The sequence below is a fragment of the Leuciscus leuciscus genome (genome assembly GCF_965113295.1).
Source record: "Leuciscus leuciscus genome assembly, chromosome: 11".
Taxonomy (NCBI): Eukaryota; Metazoa; Chordata; class Actinopteri; order Cypriniformes; family Leuciscidae; genus Leuciscus; species Leuciscus leuciscus.
This window is the reverse complement of record NC_138735.1, coordinates 19,971,228-19,984,730: the sequence shown is the minus strand read 5'-3', so window position 1 is coordinate 19,984,730 and position 13,503 is coordinate 19,971,228. Positions and strand designations below refer to the sequence as shown.

General features: G+C 39.8%; 1 protein-coding gene across 1 annotated transcript in view; it reads left to right on the top strand.

The window, feature by feature from the left end:
* The window catches only part of vipr1b (vasoactive intestinal peptide receptor 1b), a 72,978-nt gene extending 64,668 nt beyond the window's left edge, over nt 1-8,310 (top strand). Inside the window, exons 9-11 of the mRNA XM_082183283.1 lie at nt 823-961; nt 1,993-2,034; nt 6,145-8,310. Of these exons, the coding sequence (XP_082039409.1) occupies nt 823-961; nt 1,993-2,034; nt 6,145-6,339 (376 nt within the window). The 3' untranslated portion in view covers nt 6,340-8,310. The remainder of the gene's footprint in view (nt 1-822; nt 962-1,992; nt 2,035-6,144) is intronic.
* The last annotated feature ends 5,193 nt before the right edge of the window (nt 8,311-13,503 follow it).

The window sequence follows — 13,503 nt, the reverse complement described above, 5'->3', positions numbered from 1 at the left end:
CATCTTGAAAAAATGTGAATAAGATTCGAGAACTGCAGCAAAGGTGAAGATAGCGACTTAAATTTCAGTCTTTTCCTCACAGGTAGTATAACTTTGGAATATAACAAATGAGTCATATGACTACTTTCACTTTATGTTTATGGTGTTTTTGCATCCCTTTTGAAGCTTGAAAATGAATAAATGATGACCGAATATTCATTTTTGGGTGAACTATCCCTTTAAATGCTGGCCAAGATTGGTTAAAGTGGATAAGTGCTGGTCTAGCTTTTAGACCAGCCTGAGGCTGACCAGCAAGACCATCAGAAAACAAAAGCCGATTGGCCACAAGAGTCTTATTGGTTAAGATAGTTATGAAGTCTGATGGGGACATCAGCATCTGAAGCACACTTCTGCTGTAGATCAGCTATTCTGGTCTTTTCAGACGGGTGAGGATGGGAGGTACATGAGAACCATTTTAGTTTATGTAATTTTTACATGGGCATAAAATATGGGGATATTTTAGCTGGTCTCTCCAGCAGCGAGTGAGAACCGACTGCACTGCAATCTCATCATCTAAAATGTCAGTGGCTCTCTCTGCCATTGTTCGGATGATTTAATGTCCTTTGTCCTTGAGTAACTCTGCACTGTGCAGTTCGCAGAAAACAAGATGCAGTTCTTAAGCACCTGCAATTTTCTACCCAGCATCGCTAATGTTGTTATTCCAGTAATATGCTTTTCGATATAACCTGGTAATAATATCATTCTCAGCCCCGTGCTGAGTGCAGGTTATGAATGACAACAAAGTATCGCATAATGCTATTTGTTTTGTTTTTCCCCCCTTCTGTTCTATAGGAGGCTGGCAAAATCCACACTTTTGTTGATTCCACTCTTTGGGATAAACTTCATCATATTCGCTTTCATTCCAGAGAACATAAAAACTGAACTAAGGCTTGTGTTTGACCTCATTCTTGGGTCATTTCAGGTACGTCTGAGGATTTAATCACTCAAACTATCTTTGAAAAAAAGAACAGAAAAAAAAAGTAGAGCCCAAATATCAATATATAGTCCCAAGTGACAGGAAATGCTCTCAGGCTAATGGTTTGGACTGTTGTTCAAATAGCAGAATAGTTTAATGATGTCTGGTAGAACTGCTCAGGGGTCCTCAAACAGTCTCCAAAGAGCATCTCTGTCTCACACACTTTAGCTATTGGCTGTTGTTTTTTAATGGCATAATTGGGTGTTTAGCTTTTTTACCCTGTGGATGTTTAGAAAATAAACTCTCTTAAAAACACTTTTCACACTCTCATTAATTTATTCATGTTAATTTAAGATCATGGACATTTCCTCCACATCTCAAATGATGTATTGTGTTTAATGGCATTCTGTGTTGGAAATTATGGTGGTGAAAAATATTCATTTTTATACACTAAATATTAAAATTATTTATGCTTATTTTACTTTTTGATAAGATAATCATAGATTTAAACAAATAAAAATAAATGATATATATATATATATATATATATATATATATATATATATATATATATATATATAAATTCTCACGTATAATAAAATCTATATTCAAAAACATTTGGCAAACTAAACTAAACTAGAAAAAATTATAAAGGCATGGTAAAAAGTTTCCAAGACAGTTTTAAATGTGACCTTCATATACAAAAAAAGCTGTTAGTTTTAATAAAAATAAGCTCTGGGGACAAAAGAAGTGCCCCAGTTATAAGTTTCTTAGGCAGAGCCACCAGAATGACTGGCATGAATTCAAGAAGGATCTGCCCCCCTTAATATATAAATATACTTTTGTCTGCTTCAGGACTCACCAACCTACTGTATATTTTTAGGCCACAGTCATTGACAGTCTGGTGGGAAATGGGATTCTCTAGACATGTCGCACATTGTCATTCCTGTGTGTAATGCTTTGAATGAATGGCCTTGCAATGCCTACACTGTACCTACAGTGACGTACGAGTAAGTTGCTTTCATTTGTTTTAACAGGGTTTTGTGGTTGCTGTACTCTACTGTTTTCTGAATGGAGAGGTAAGACAGATGGATGGATGGATGAATGGATATATGGATGGATGGATGGAAATGTTTAGGTGCATTCATTAACAACTGATAAGAAGCCACTTCCTACAGTATATTAAAGTTTTATTTAATTTCTCTAAAGCTAAAAGCTCAAACCCTGGAAGCCTGTAATTGGCTTGTATTATGTTAGCTCACACAGGCTGTAAATAGCTCTAGATGTACCAGCAGAGGTGGCCTATTACTTTGATTTATGCATTGATGTTCATAGCGTCTTGGGGCTTCTAGCTTGTACAGATTAATAAAAAGGTCACAGGTGCAGGCTCTTGCGCCAGGTAAGTTGAATTTGGGGAAACCACTTTTGTTTGATTTGTTCATTGCAAACAGCTGAAAGTCTATACATTTCGATTACAACTGTATGTGACTCTGCTACATTTCTAGAAAACCTATCAGGGTACTTTTCGCCACACTTTTCAGGTGAAATAAACATTAGAGGCAGTAAAACACCAACACATTTTTTTCCCTTTTCACACAAATTATGATTATGATTACAGGGCAGATAATTGATCAATAAAGATTAATTTTGCACGGCTCCTTGCACAATACTATGTTATGAATTTAAAACATTTTTACCATAGTGCATAACCAGCTTTTCTGATGTAGTAAACAGTAGCTCACCTGGTACAGCATTGCACTTGTGATGTGGCAAGCTTAGGTTCTACGAGTACCTACAAATACGATCACAATAAAATAATTTTACAATTTTACAATGGCATGGTTGCTTCAGCAATTTGTTTATTCTCTCACTATCAGTTAGGTTGGAGTAGGGTTTAGTGTAGGTGGTATGTTATTTTCAAACATGACAGAGCATCAGCCTTTTAGAGCCATTCACCAGACATTTCATTTCCGAACTGCTGTGCTTAAAGCTACAATATGTAATTGTTCTCCTGTCCGATTAGGGGAAAATCGGGTCCATCGGAGACGTCCAATAGATTTCTTGGGTGCGCCAAAAGAACACCACAGACACAGTGTAATCACCATGGGAAAATCTCAGAGTAAAACTGGGAGTTGTGAAAAATATGATACACCGGTGTTCCCCTTCGTCAGTCACTACTACGTAAGTCAAGACTGACGAATGGGGATCGCTTGCGAGCCTATTTACTTCGAGTGAAACTAAACGAGCCAATGTACATTGGCATGCGATGAGTCGCATCTTTGTCTTTCGCTTCGGAGCCAGATGGTGTACTGTATGCTGTTCCTGTCTCCTGCAAAGAGTCTCTGCTGAGAAGAATCTCTGATTGCACATGTTGGTGTGACGGAGCGGACAGCAAGGGTTGTGATCTCTCCGCGTCTTTCTTCAAAGAGCATAAACAGCTGTTTTCACAGCTTTGTTGGTTCGGTGGGCATGAAGTTGAGAGTGAGTGCTCACACTAGGTTGCATTCCTGGTGTGTAGCCGCAGCTATCTCGCTGTGCGTTTCAGCACCTCAGAGCACTTCTGAAAGAGCTAACACGGTCTGTCTGCGTCTTTTTCAAGATGTCATTCAGATCGTGTGTTTCTGGATGCGGCCAATGTTTTACTCCGGCTGATGGGCATGATCGCTGTATCACATGCTTGGGCTATAGGCACGCTGAAATGGCGTGATACAGCGACCATTGCGGGAACATGACCATAGTGGCGTTACGGTCGAGACTCCGTCACCTCGAAAGAGGTGGAGCCCCTTTGCTTATTCCCCGATCTAGCGCTTCTTCTGCCCAGCAGAAGAGGCCTACTTCGGTTAATAGCCTTGGTGACCTGAGGATCACAGTGAGAGGTAACCCGCCGAGCCAGTCTCCTCGGGCCCCTCACTCCTCTATAACGCTACCCACGGAGCCTCCAAGAGTGCTGAGCGTACTGCAGAGACCTCCCTTTGAACCACTGCAGTCAGCTGAGTTAAAGATCCTGTCACTAAAGACAGTGCTCCTGACTGCTCTGGCTTCCATCAAGAGGGTACGGGACCTGCAAGCATTTTGGTCAACGAATCGTGCCTAGAATTCAGGCCGGCCAACTCTCACGTTGTCCTGAAACCCCGGCCTGGATACGTGCCCAAGATTCCTACCACTCGCTTCAAGGACCAGGTAATGAACCTGCAAGCGCTGCCTTCAGAGGAGGCAGACCCAGCCCTAGCTTTTCTCTGTCCCGTCCACTCTTTGCAGTTATACGTGGACAGAACGCAAAGCTTCAGGTCCTCAGATCAGCTCTTCGTCTGTTACAGAGGTCAGCAGAAGGGAAAGGCTGTGTCCAAGCAGAGGATGGCCCACTGGATAGTGGATGCCATCGCCATGGCTTACGAAGCCCAAGGCGTGCCTTGCCGTTCGGATTGCGAGCACACTCAACTAGAAGTGTTGCTTCCTCCTGGGCGCTGGCTCAAGGCGACTCGCTGACAGATATATATAGAGCTGCGGGCTGGGCGACACCTAACACGTTCACTAGATTCTATAGCCTCCGTGTAGAGCCGGTATCTTCCCGTACACTCCCCCCCAGTGGCCAGTAGCGCAAAGGACCCATTCTTAGTGTCGGCTTGCAACGCCACTCCCGCCCCCATGGGCTGGATACGCCTACACTCGTATGCATTGTGGAACCTGTGATAGGCTGGGTGTCCATTTGTAGCGGTCCCTGCGGCGACCCCATATGTGTATTCCTCCACGATCAGCTCCTCTGCGGTCGAGCCCGTGTCTTTCCCTCGACAGAGCCCGTTCTGTTGTCTCTGCTGGTGTTCTTTCCCCCCTATAATTAGGCTGGAACCACCCCAGAGACTGCCATATGTTGTACTACCCTGCTTGGCTAGTCCATATGTGTAACCGTCATAGTGCCTCCCTCCGGGGTAGGATGTGGCTTCTGCAGCGTTCCCTTCCCCAAGGGCACGCTTTCTCAGCGTTATCCAATAAGTCACACTGAGTGGGTCTTGCGGATCAGCAGTGACTGACCTTCTCTGCTTAGAGCTCCTACTTTATGCCCAACACTGCGGTCAGGCCAGGAGGCTCAAGCGGAGCGCTGGAAGGGCCAGCAGCCGTGGCGTTTTGGTAGATATCTCCATTTGTCAGTCTTGACTTACGTAGTAGTGACTGACAAAGAGGAACGTCTCGGTTACATATGGTAACCCTCGTTCCCCGAGGAGGGAATGGAGACGTAAATCCCCTTGCCACAGTTGCTCAGCTTTCGCTGTACGGCCGAGTCACAGGTCCGCCTCCTCAGCGGAAAAAGGATGCGACAGACAGCAGCTGGTGCAATTATCACAAGCCAATGTAAATTGGCTCATTTAGATTCACTAAGTAGATAGGCTCGCAAGCGATCCCCATTCGTCAGTCTTGACTTACAGCTCCGATCCCTCCTCGGGGAACAAGGGTTACCATACGTAACCGAGACGTTTTGCCAGATGAGAAGTTTACTATGTATGTCTTTTAATTAATTTTATAACTGTATCATATATCTCTTTTAATTTCTTTTATAACTGTTTTAATTTTCCTTGCTTTTATTTTGTGATTATTTGAATTCCTTTCTGTAAAGCACTTTGAATTGCCATAGTGTATGAAATGTGCTATATAAATAAACTTGCCTTACCTTGCTTATATGAGACTGGCAGTAAGCTTGATCAACATTAGAATAACATATTGATCATATTCTAACATTTCATCATGTTGAGCTATAAAACATTGATTTGTTTTGTGTACATTTGCTCACCTGTCTAATAAAGTACATGCAAGAGCGGCGTCCCTGTCAAGTCGTGACTCGTGAAGCTCTGTCAAGTCCAAGTTAGTCGCGGATGTGGAGCTCTCGGCATCTCGAAAACACCACGCTGATATTGATCCTCGTTTTAGTTCTCCTTTTGTCCCAAAGTTTGCTTGCCATGGTCCATAATGTTTGAACGAAACAACAACAGCGTGTCGCTAGACGTTATGCACTATGCAGTTGTCCACGTCTGTCGCCATGGTTACTATGGCAGTGCAAGCGGAAACCAGGGATAACGCGGATATTACGTCATTGACTGGTGACAAGTGAACAGGGTCGGGCACTTTTTAAAACTGTAGAGCATGACTGCAACTTATCCATCACCAATTGATTGGATTGGATCTTGTCTGCCTCTCAGGTCCAAGGTGAGATCAAGAGGAAATGGAGACGATGGCACCTTGAAAGATTCCTGGGTCCCGACACCAAATACCAGCACCCATCCATGGGCAGCAACGGCAACAACTTCAGCACCCAGATCTCCATGCTGACCCGCTGCAGCCCCAAGACTCGTCGTGCCTCTGCGTGTCAGGACGAAACCTCCATCACAGTCTAACCTAGCATCTACAATGATGTGGTATCGTCACACCAGAATGAGACTTGTGAGAGGCCTTGATTATGTTCTACTGAAATAGTTCTGAATTTCAGACTGTCTTAGTTCCTACATATAATTCTTTGGAGGTATGAGCTACTAAACCTTACATTTTTGCTGAATATAGCGCAATTTGATGCCATAGAAGTCATAACAAGATTCTTGTGAGAACCACTCAATATCGGATCACCTTCTGCAACACATAAATCCTGTAAATAAAGCCGCGGTGATCTTCTGGAGAGCAGAGATATTGTAGTTCTAGACCTTTTCCGTCATTTTGTGCCGACTCGGCTCTGCAGGGACACAGATGCAACAGCATCATCAAGAATGAATGATGATACGCTGTAGGAAAAAGAGGTTAGGGATTCTCTACCCCGGGCTGCTCTTATATATTTTTGCTTGTGAGGAAAGTTAAAAAATGAAAAAAAGAAACAAAAAGGCAACCAAAAGTGGATTGTTGAATATCCAATATATGGAGATACACTGTAGAGACCAAATGTCATGTTTCTTCGAAACATGTTGTTCATTTTTTTTTAACAATGTTTTCAGATCTGTGTGCGTGTAGGTACGTTTGGAAGCCGAATGCCCTTCTCTGCACTATCATTCCAGATCAGTCATCCCAGCAGTGTCAACATTCAGTGTGCATGCTTATTTTACTGTCAATGTGCCATGTGACATGATGACTTTATGATCTAATGTCAAATACTTTTGTGCAAAGAACAAACATCAATGTTAATGTGACATCAATGTTCCCACAAGAACGGCCCTGTTGGAGCTTGATAAAACTGTCACGGACTTTGACATTGCTTATTATTAATCTTAAGGAATAATACACATCGAGCAATTCATGATAACAATGGAAGTGGTATTTAAGTGTTTGCACTGTTGCTATTGATGTGGCATCTGTAAACTTACCATCTCCATTGTACTGTGGCACAAAATAGATTTTCAGGTCCTTTGGTTTCAATAGCAACTTGCAATGCTTGTTCAACTAGAAGAATTTTGGTGTTTGTGAAAAAGCTAAAGGGAAATGAAAAAAGCAGGACGTCCTGTCACACCAATGCTCTTGTCTCACAGTTTTACTCATTGGGATGGACTTGCAGCCAGATCAAGGCCCGTGAAGTCTCAGAAAAAAGCGACTCAAACTGGGTCAGTGCCACATCAAGGTAGTTCAGTGTGGATTGGTTTTCACATGTTTTTGTTTCCAGTGGAGTGTAAAATAATTATGTACAGTCACATCTGATAATATATAAAGGGAATGTACAGTAAATTAATTTTAATGCTACAGATGGGATGTCTCGCAAAGGTTATAGTAAAATATATATGTTTAAGCCTCAAATCACTGCCCAGCATCGTCTGATTACTTATTTTATTTTTATTTTAAATGTGTGATTAGCCAGATTACCTCTCATCTTCCACAATAAAGAATGTATATTCTTATAAAAATATGTTCAAGTTGAATAAAATGTCATTTTTCAATGTATAAAAGAACAAATATCACTAAGTTAGCTGACTTTGTGAATTTTGTGAAGTGCATATAGGAAAAGGTGCCTATTTTATTCAGTTGCGCTGTACAGTGTCTGGTTTTGGAATGATACACTGTTTGTTGTATTAAATTGGTGAAGCTTAATATGTCAGCGCAAAGCAGAATAACTGGATGTTGTGTATATTAACTGTGTATATGTGCTGTGAAAGTGAGTAATATTTGTCCCTACCGCATGCTACACAGGCAACATAAGGTACATTTCAAATGATAAATTCACAAGCAGCATGACCCAAATTCTTTACAGTCATGTGTAACACATAATGAATATTTTTGTATCCACATTTAAACAAGCTTGATGTTATATGTATTTTTTTTAAACATTTGGGACCATTTTCCATTGTTGTCTGTTCACAATCAACAATTTTAAATAAACTTAAACTGTACATTTACATTGTAATTTTGTGACAGCATATATTTCTATTATATCTAAACGGCATGAAATCAAAATTGACCCTATTTACTTTACACACACATTATTAATCTTGTGGTGAACAAATAATCTGTGGAAGATAAACCACAAAAAAAAAATTATAGTTTTTTAATTTTTTAAGAAAAATGTGTTTTGGTGTTTGCTTCAATGCTTACCAGAAGGCAAAAGCAGAACGGTTCTTCAATGTGTCTGGGGTTTGACAGACACTAAGCCTCAGAGGGGACGCTGTGTATTTTAGTAGAGTGAAATTTACACAGCAAATAAATAATTTACCTGAATCTCTCTCGGGGAAAAAAGGACTGTGACACAGAGCATAATCTTAGTTTTCTTAAAAGCAGATGGAAAATGGAAAAGATTTGATATGGCATGTAACCCAACCAGCAATCGTAATCGTGACATTTTTTTTCTAATTAATTTAATTAAGTTTGTAATTTCAGTGCCACCAACATCACCAAGCGTAACTGCAAAAAAAACGTGCTTGTTTTGCTGCAACATTAGGTGGACCAGAAAATAAAATAAAAATCAAACCATAACAAAAATTATTATTTGACTCAAACCCAGAAAGCAAAACATAAATTTGTATTCAATTGTTCTGGTATTCATTCTGAAACGATCACATCAGATGTAAAAATGTCATCTCTTTAATGTAATTTTATGCTTTCTGTTACCTTGAGTGAATCCAATTATAGTCACACCATAATGTGGCTACATTATGATATTCAATTACATCAGCAGGGGTCAGACATGAAAGAACCATTTCCAGTCACTCATCATACACAAGCTGAGAACATTATGAATAGCCAAAGTAAAACACTCAAAAACACACATTTATGTCAGCAATGTCAGTGTGGTTTCTCCTCTTTTCCCTTCAATATCTTTCTTAAACGCCACTCTCCAAGGTCTCTGCTTCAGTGTAGGCATAAATGCAGTGACAACACCTCATTGCTAATGTTACAGTCTCTGTAATCATATAGATTTAAGCTTCAAATGCTGTGAAAATAGCAGAAAATGTTTGAAATATATGTCATTCATTTATGTTAAATTTTATAGAAATAACCCTAAAAACTAGCACGGTAACACTTTACAATAAGGTTAATTAATTAACATTAGTTAATGTATTATTAACATGAACTATGAGCAATACATTTGTCACAGTATTTATTAATCTTTGTTAATGTTAGTTAATAAAAATCCTGCTGTTCATTGTTTGTTCATGTTAGTTCACAGTGCATTAACTAATGTTAACAAATACAACCTTTGATTTTAATAACGTATTAGTAAATGTTGAAATTAATATTAACTAAGATTAATTAATGCTGTAGAAGTATTGTTCATTCTTGGTTCATGTAGTTAAATAATGTTAAATAATGAACCTTATTGTAAAGTGTTTCCACTAGCACCTTCTTCACTGAATTCAATCAAATGTAAAAAGAGCAGAGTGCCTGTATTTTTTATTTATGATGGTTTTTTCTTCTTCTTTTTTTCTGTTCCATCCTAGCAGTTTAGTATACTTATCTGTGTTTTTGTTTGGAAGGGTTCACTGCTTCAGTCAGGGATCATCCATCTGCCGAGGTCAGATTGTGCTGATAACAAAATACATGAAAAATAAAGCTTTCAGAATGCTCAAGAGACAAATATATTTCATCCGTCCCAGCTTCCCTTCAGCGTGATTCAATACAAGTTTCTCAGATATATACACTGTGAACAGTGGAAACCTGCAAACAATGCTATTTCTGCCAGATCTAACTCTTTAAAATTTGTTTTATTACAACAGAATGGATTTTGTCCATCTGTTGGTGCTTTTAACATGTGCCTATATCCACAGGCCACATTTCAGTATTCATGTTGCTAGCAGTGCCCATGGAGGGTCAGCACAACCACTGTTTCAAAGCTTTGAGCTGGATCAAACCTGCTTTAAAAATATGCCAAATCTGTGATATCGTAACGCTGGATCACACTGTCATTGAAAGAAACGTTCCTCCTTGTGAAATCTAAGCAGATAACAGTTCAGTCGTTGCCTTGCCAGACAGCAAAAGCGTGACATTGTATAAGAACTTAATGTGATTTCAGCAGAAATGGGAGATGATCTGGTAATTTGCTATCCTTTCATTTCTGAGCCACTGATTTCACCCTCGCAGTCATGATTGGTGCCACAACTGGAGCTCGACCTGTCAGACAGTATCCAATCAGAGAAAGCTTGACTTGCCTCAGGCTTCGTGTTGATGAGACGCATTTGAGTCCCACACACACCTGAAACACAACAATCCCCAGGCTCCTAATAGTAACCGGAAGATTAAACTTTAAGGGTGATTTAAGTTCCGTGCTTCAGAACTTCCATTCGTCTCAATCAACTCCCTAGTTCAGTAGTCAGGAAAATGACGTCACGTGGACGGCACGGACCGTCGCGGAAAGTGGATGACCGAAGTATACATATTTTTAAGGCTCTGTTTACACCTGGTATAAAAATGTGTTTTGGTCCATCGGATCACTAGTAGGATAGATGAGGGAGACACATTCCCATGTTACACCTGGTGTTTTAAAGGGTTAGTTCGCCCAAAAATGAAAATTGAAGACTTTCGTTCTTCTTCGGAACACAAATTAAGATATTTTTGATGAAATCTGAGAGCTGTCTCCCTCCTCCATAGGCTTCTATGTTATTATTATATGTTATTTGGGGTTTTTTTTGCGCACAAAAAGTATTCTCGTCGCTTGATAAACTTATGGTTAAGCAACTGTAGTCACTTGGACTATATTAAACATTGTCTTTACTAACTTTTCTGTTTCGATAACATAGAAGCCTATGGAGGAGTGAGACAGCTCTCAGATTTCATCAAAAATATCTTAATATAAGTCTTACGGGGTTGGAACAACATGAGGGTGAGTAATTACTGACAGAATTTTTATTTTTGGGTGAACTAACCCTTTAATCCGTCCTCCTTTGTCCACTTTCAACCACTCCTGTCCTGATTTCTTCGAGGGGAGGGTGTGTAAATGTATGGGCTTTATCAGATCTTTCGATCTAATGGATGAAATTAACTTGTGCAGTTTACATATGAACGCGAAAGGAGCCGACGGAAAAACACGAAGAGCAGCAACTTTCGTTTCTGCTCGGAAAGCCGCAAGACCACGCCGAACGCTGTGAGCGTGTGTTAGAAATCAGGAATGGCAAGAGAATATTGTGTTTGGTACGCTTTTTCATCTTCAAACCAAACAAGGGTCTTAAGCGACAAATTTGAAATCCCGTCTGGCTGGCACAATTCCCATAAGGCATTAGGTCAGACTCAGTAGGCGTAGAACGTAGGCCGTCTTTTGTGGCTGTCCGAACACATCTTCTGCTTTCTGCTGTGTTCTACTTTAAATGTTTTATGTAAACATGAGCTAGATAGATGTATTTGACTGTTGTGCCACGTCTAGCTTTTTCAGCATCTCTGGCAAGGTCATCCATGTGTGTTTTTACAATGTTCTTAAACAGAATTGTATTCTTTTTCATTCCTCATTCTTTGAGACTATACTTGATTATTGTATGAGACCTTAATATTTCCCTCATATGTTTGACTCTGCTGCTTTACTCCTATTTGTCTTGGTTGTAAATTGTGTGCTGGACCAATTATATGCTTCAAAGCTTTCTTTCATAGCTAAGAGACTATTGCACAGTGGGAGGATGTGTATTTTATGAGTCAAGAAAATATTTGATTCATTAATGTTATGCTGCCACTGTTTGCAGTAATTTATTCACAAGGCTTTTTGGGATTGCACATGCCTTTTTTTCTTTTGCTATTCAACGCCAAGGTTGTGATACCACACACATTTGAAATTTGAAATTTAATTGAAGTGAATTCATGCTGTGTGGGTGAATAGAAAGGTGAGTCACAAAGATGTGCATTATATTTGCAGGAATCTAAACCACAACCATCATGTCACATATTGTCCAGTCCAGACTCTCTATTCCTAATTAGTAACCATTTATTTGCACACGTTGGCAGATGTGTAGCCTAAATTTAATTATTATAATTGTGTGTGAGGCTTTGTTTGTCATCACCAGATGCTTGCCAGCTCTTTCCTGTGTCTCCAATACAGACCCACCAAACTGCACCAATGCATGCTATTATCCTCATTACTATTGTGTTTGGTGCCAAAATGTACTTTTTCCAGGTCTAGAAGTCACATTTCTAAAATTAGGCTCTCTCACATAACCATGTTTTCAATGTGGTTCTTCAACAGATGATGAGGAGGTGAATAAAAACACGAAATATCTTGATTTGCAGTTATTTCAACTTATTTTAATGTTTAACGTACATCTTGAGGTCACTTGGAAGTGAACTATCCCATTTAGATTTGATTTAAGCCCAATCCAAAAGAGCAAGTCATTATGAGATGAGTGAATGAGCGAACAGAATCAAGCTAAGTGCCAGCTGTGAAATAATTTATGTTTTTTTTTCTACTTTAAAGATGGCTTGACATTTCCTCCCAAATTCCAAGGGAGATGCGCTCTCAGTGGAGCGGACTCACCCTGTGGCAACTCGCACAAGTTTTAATGGGTTTATGTGTTTGATTTTTCCAGAGGTGGAGAATTTCACACATGAATGGAGCAGACCTCTAACATCAAACACAGACTGGTGCCTATACCATGCTCCGAGGAAGACTAGGAAGCAAAACATATAGGCTTATTCGCATCTCCTTCTAAATTAGGATGAAAACGTGGCTGTTCTGAACCGCTAGCAAAGCCAATGCTGCAATATCTATGCAAATGTCAATGGCACTCTCACAAAAATTCTGGATCTTTTTCACAGGCTTTGATATCAGTTATCATTATTTAAACAAAGCTAATCTGTTAGTGAGTGCATATTGTTATTCTACGCACGAGCTAGTCATGTTGTGCTTAAGAAATAAACTGCAAGGAGCTGCAAAGCAAAGCTTAAGATAACCAGCAAGAACTCTTCTGCGATTAAACCGAGTAGGATTCATCAACGTCTGAAGTCTTTGATAAAAATCGCACAGCTTAATTTCCATTTCTAATTACAAACAGCGTTCCTTTGTTCAGTATGACTGCATCAGGCCAATGACTTCAAATTCCTATAAAAATGCGAGTTAACTCCTGTGCTTAAAAGTTTGCTTTTAAGTGTTCATTTCAGATTCAGGAGGTAAGCACTAC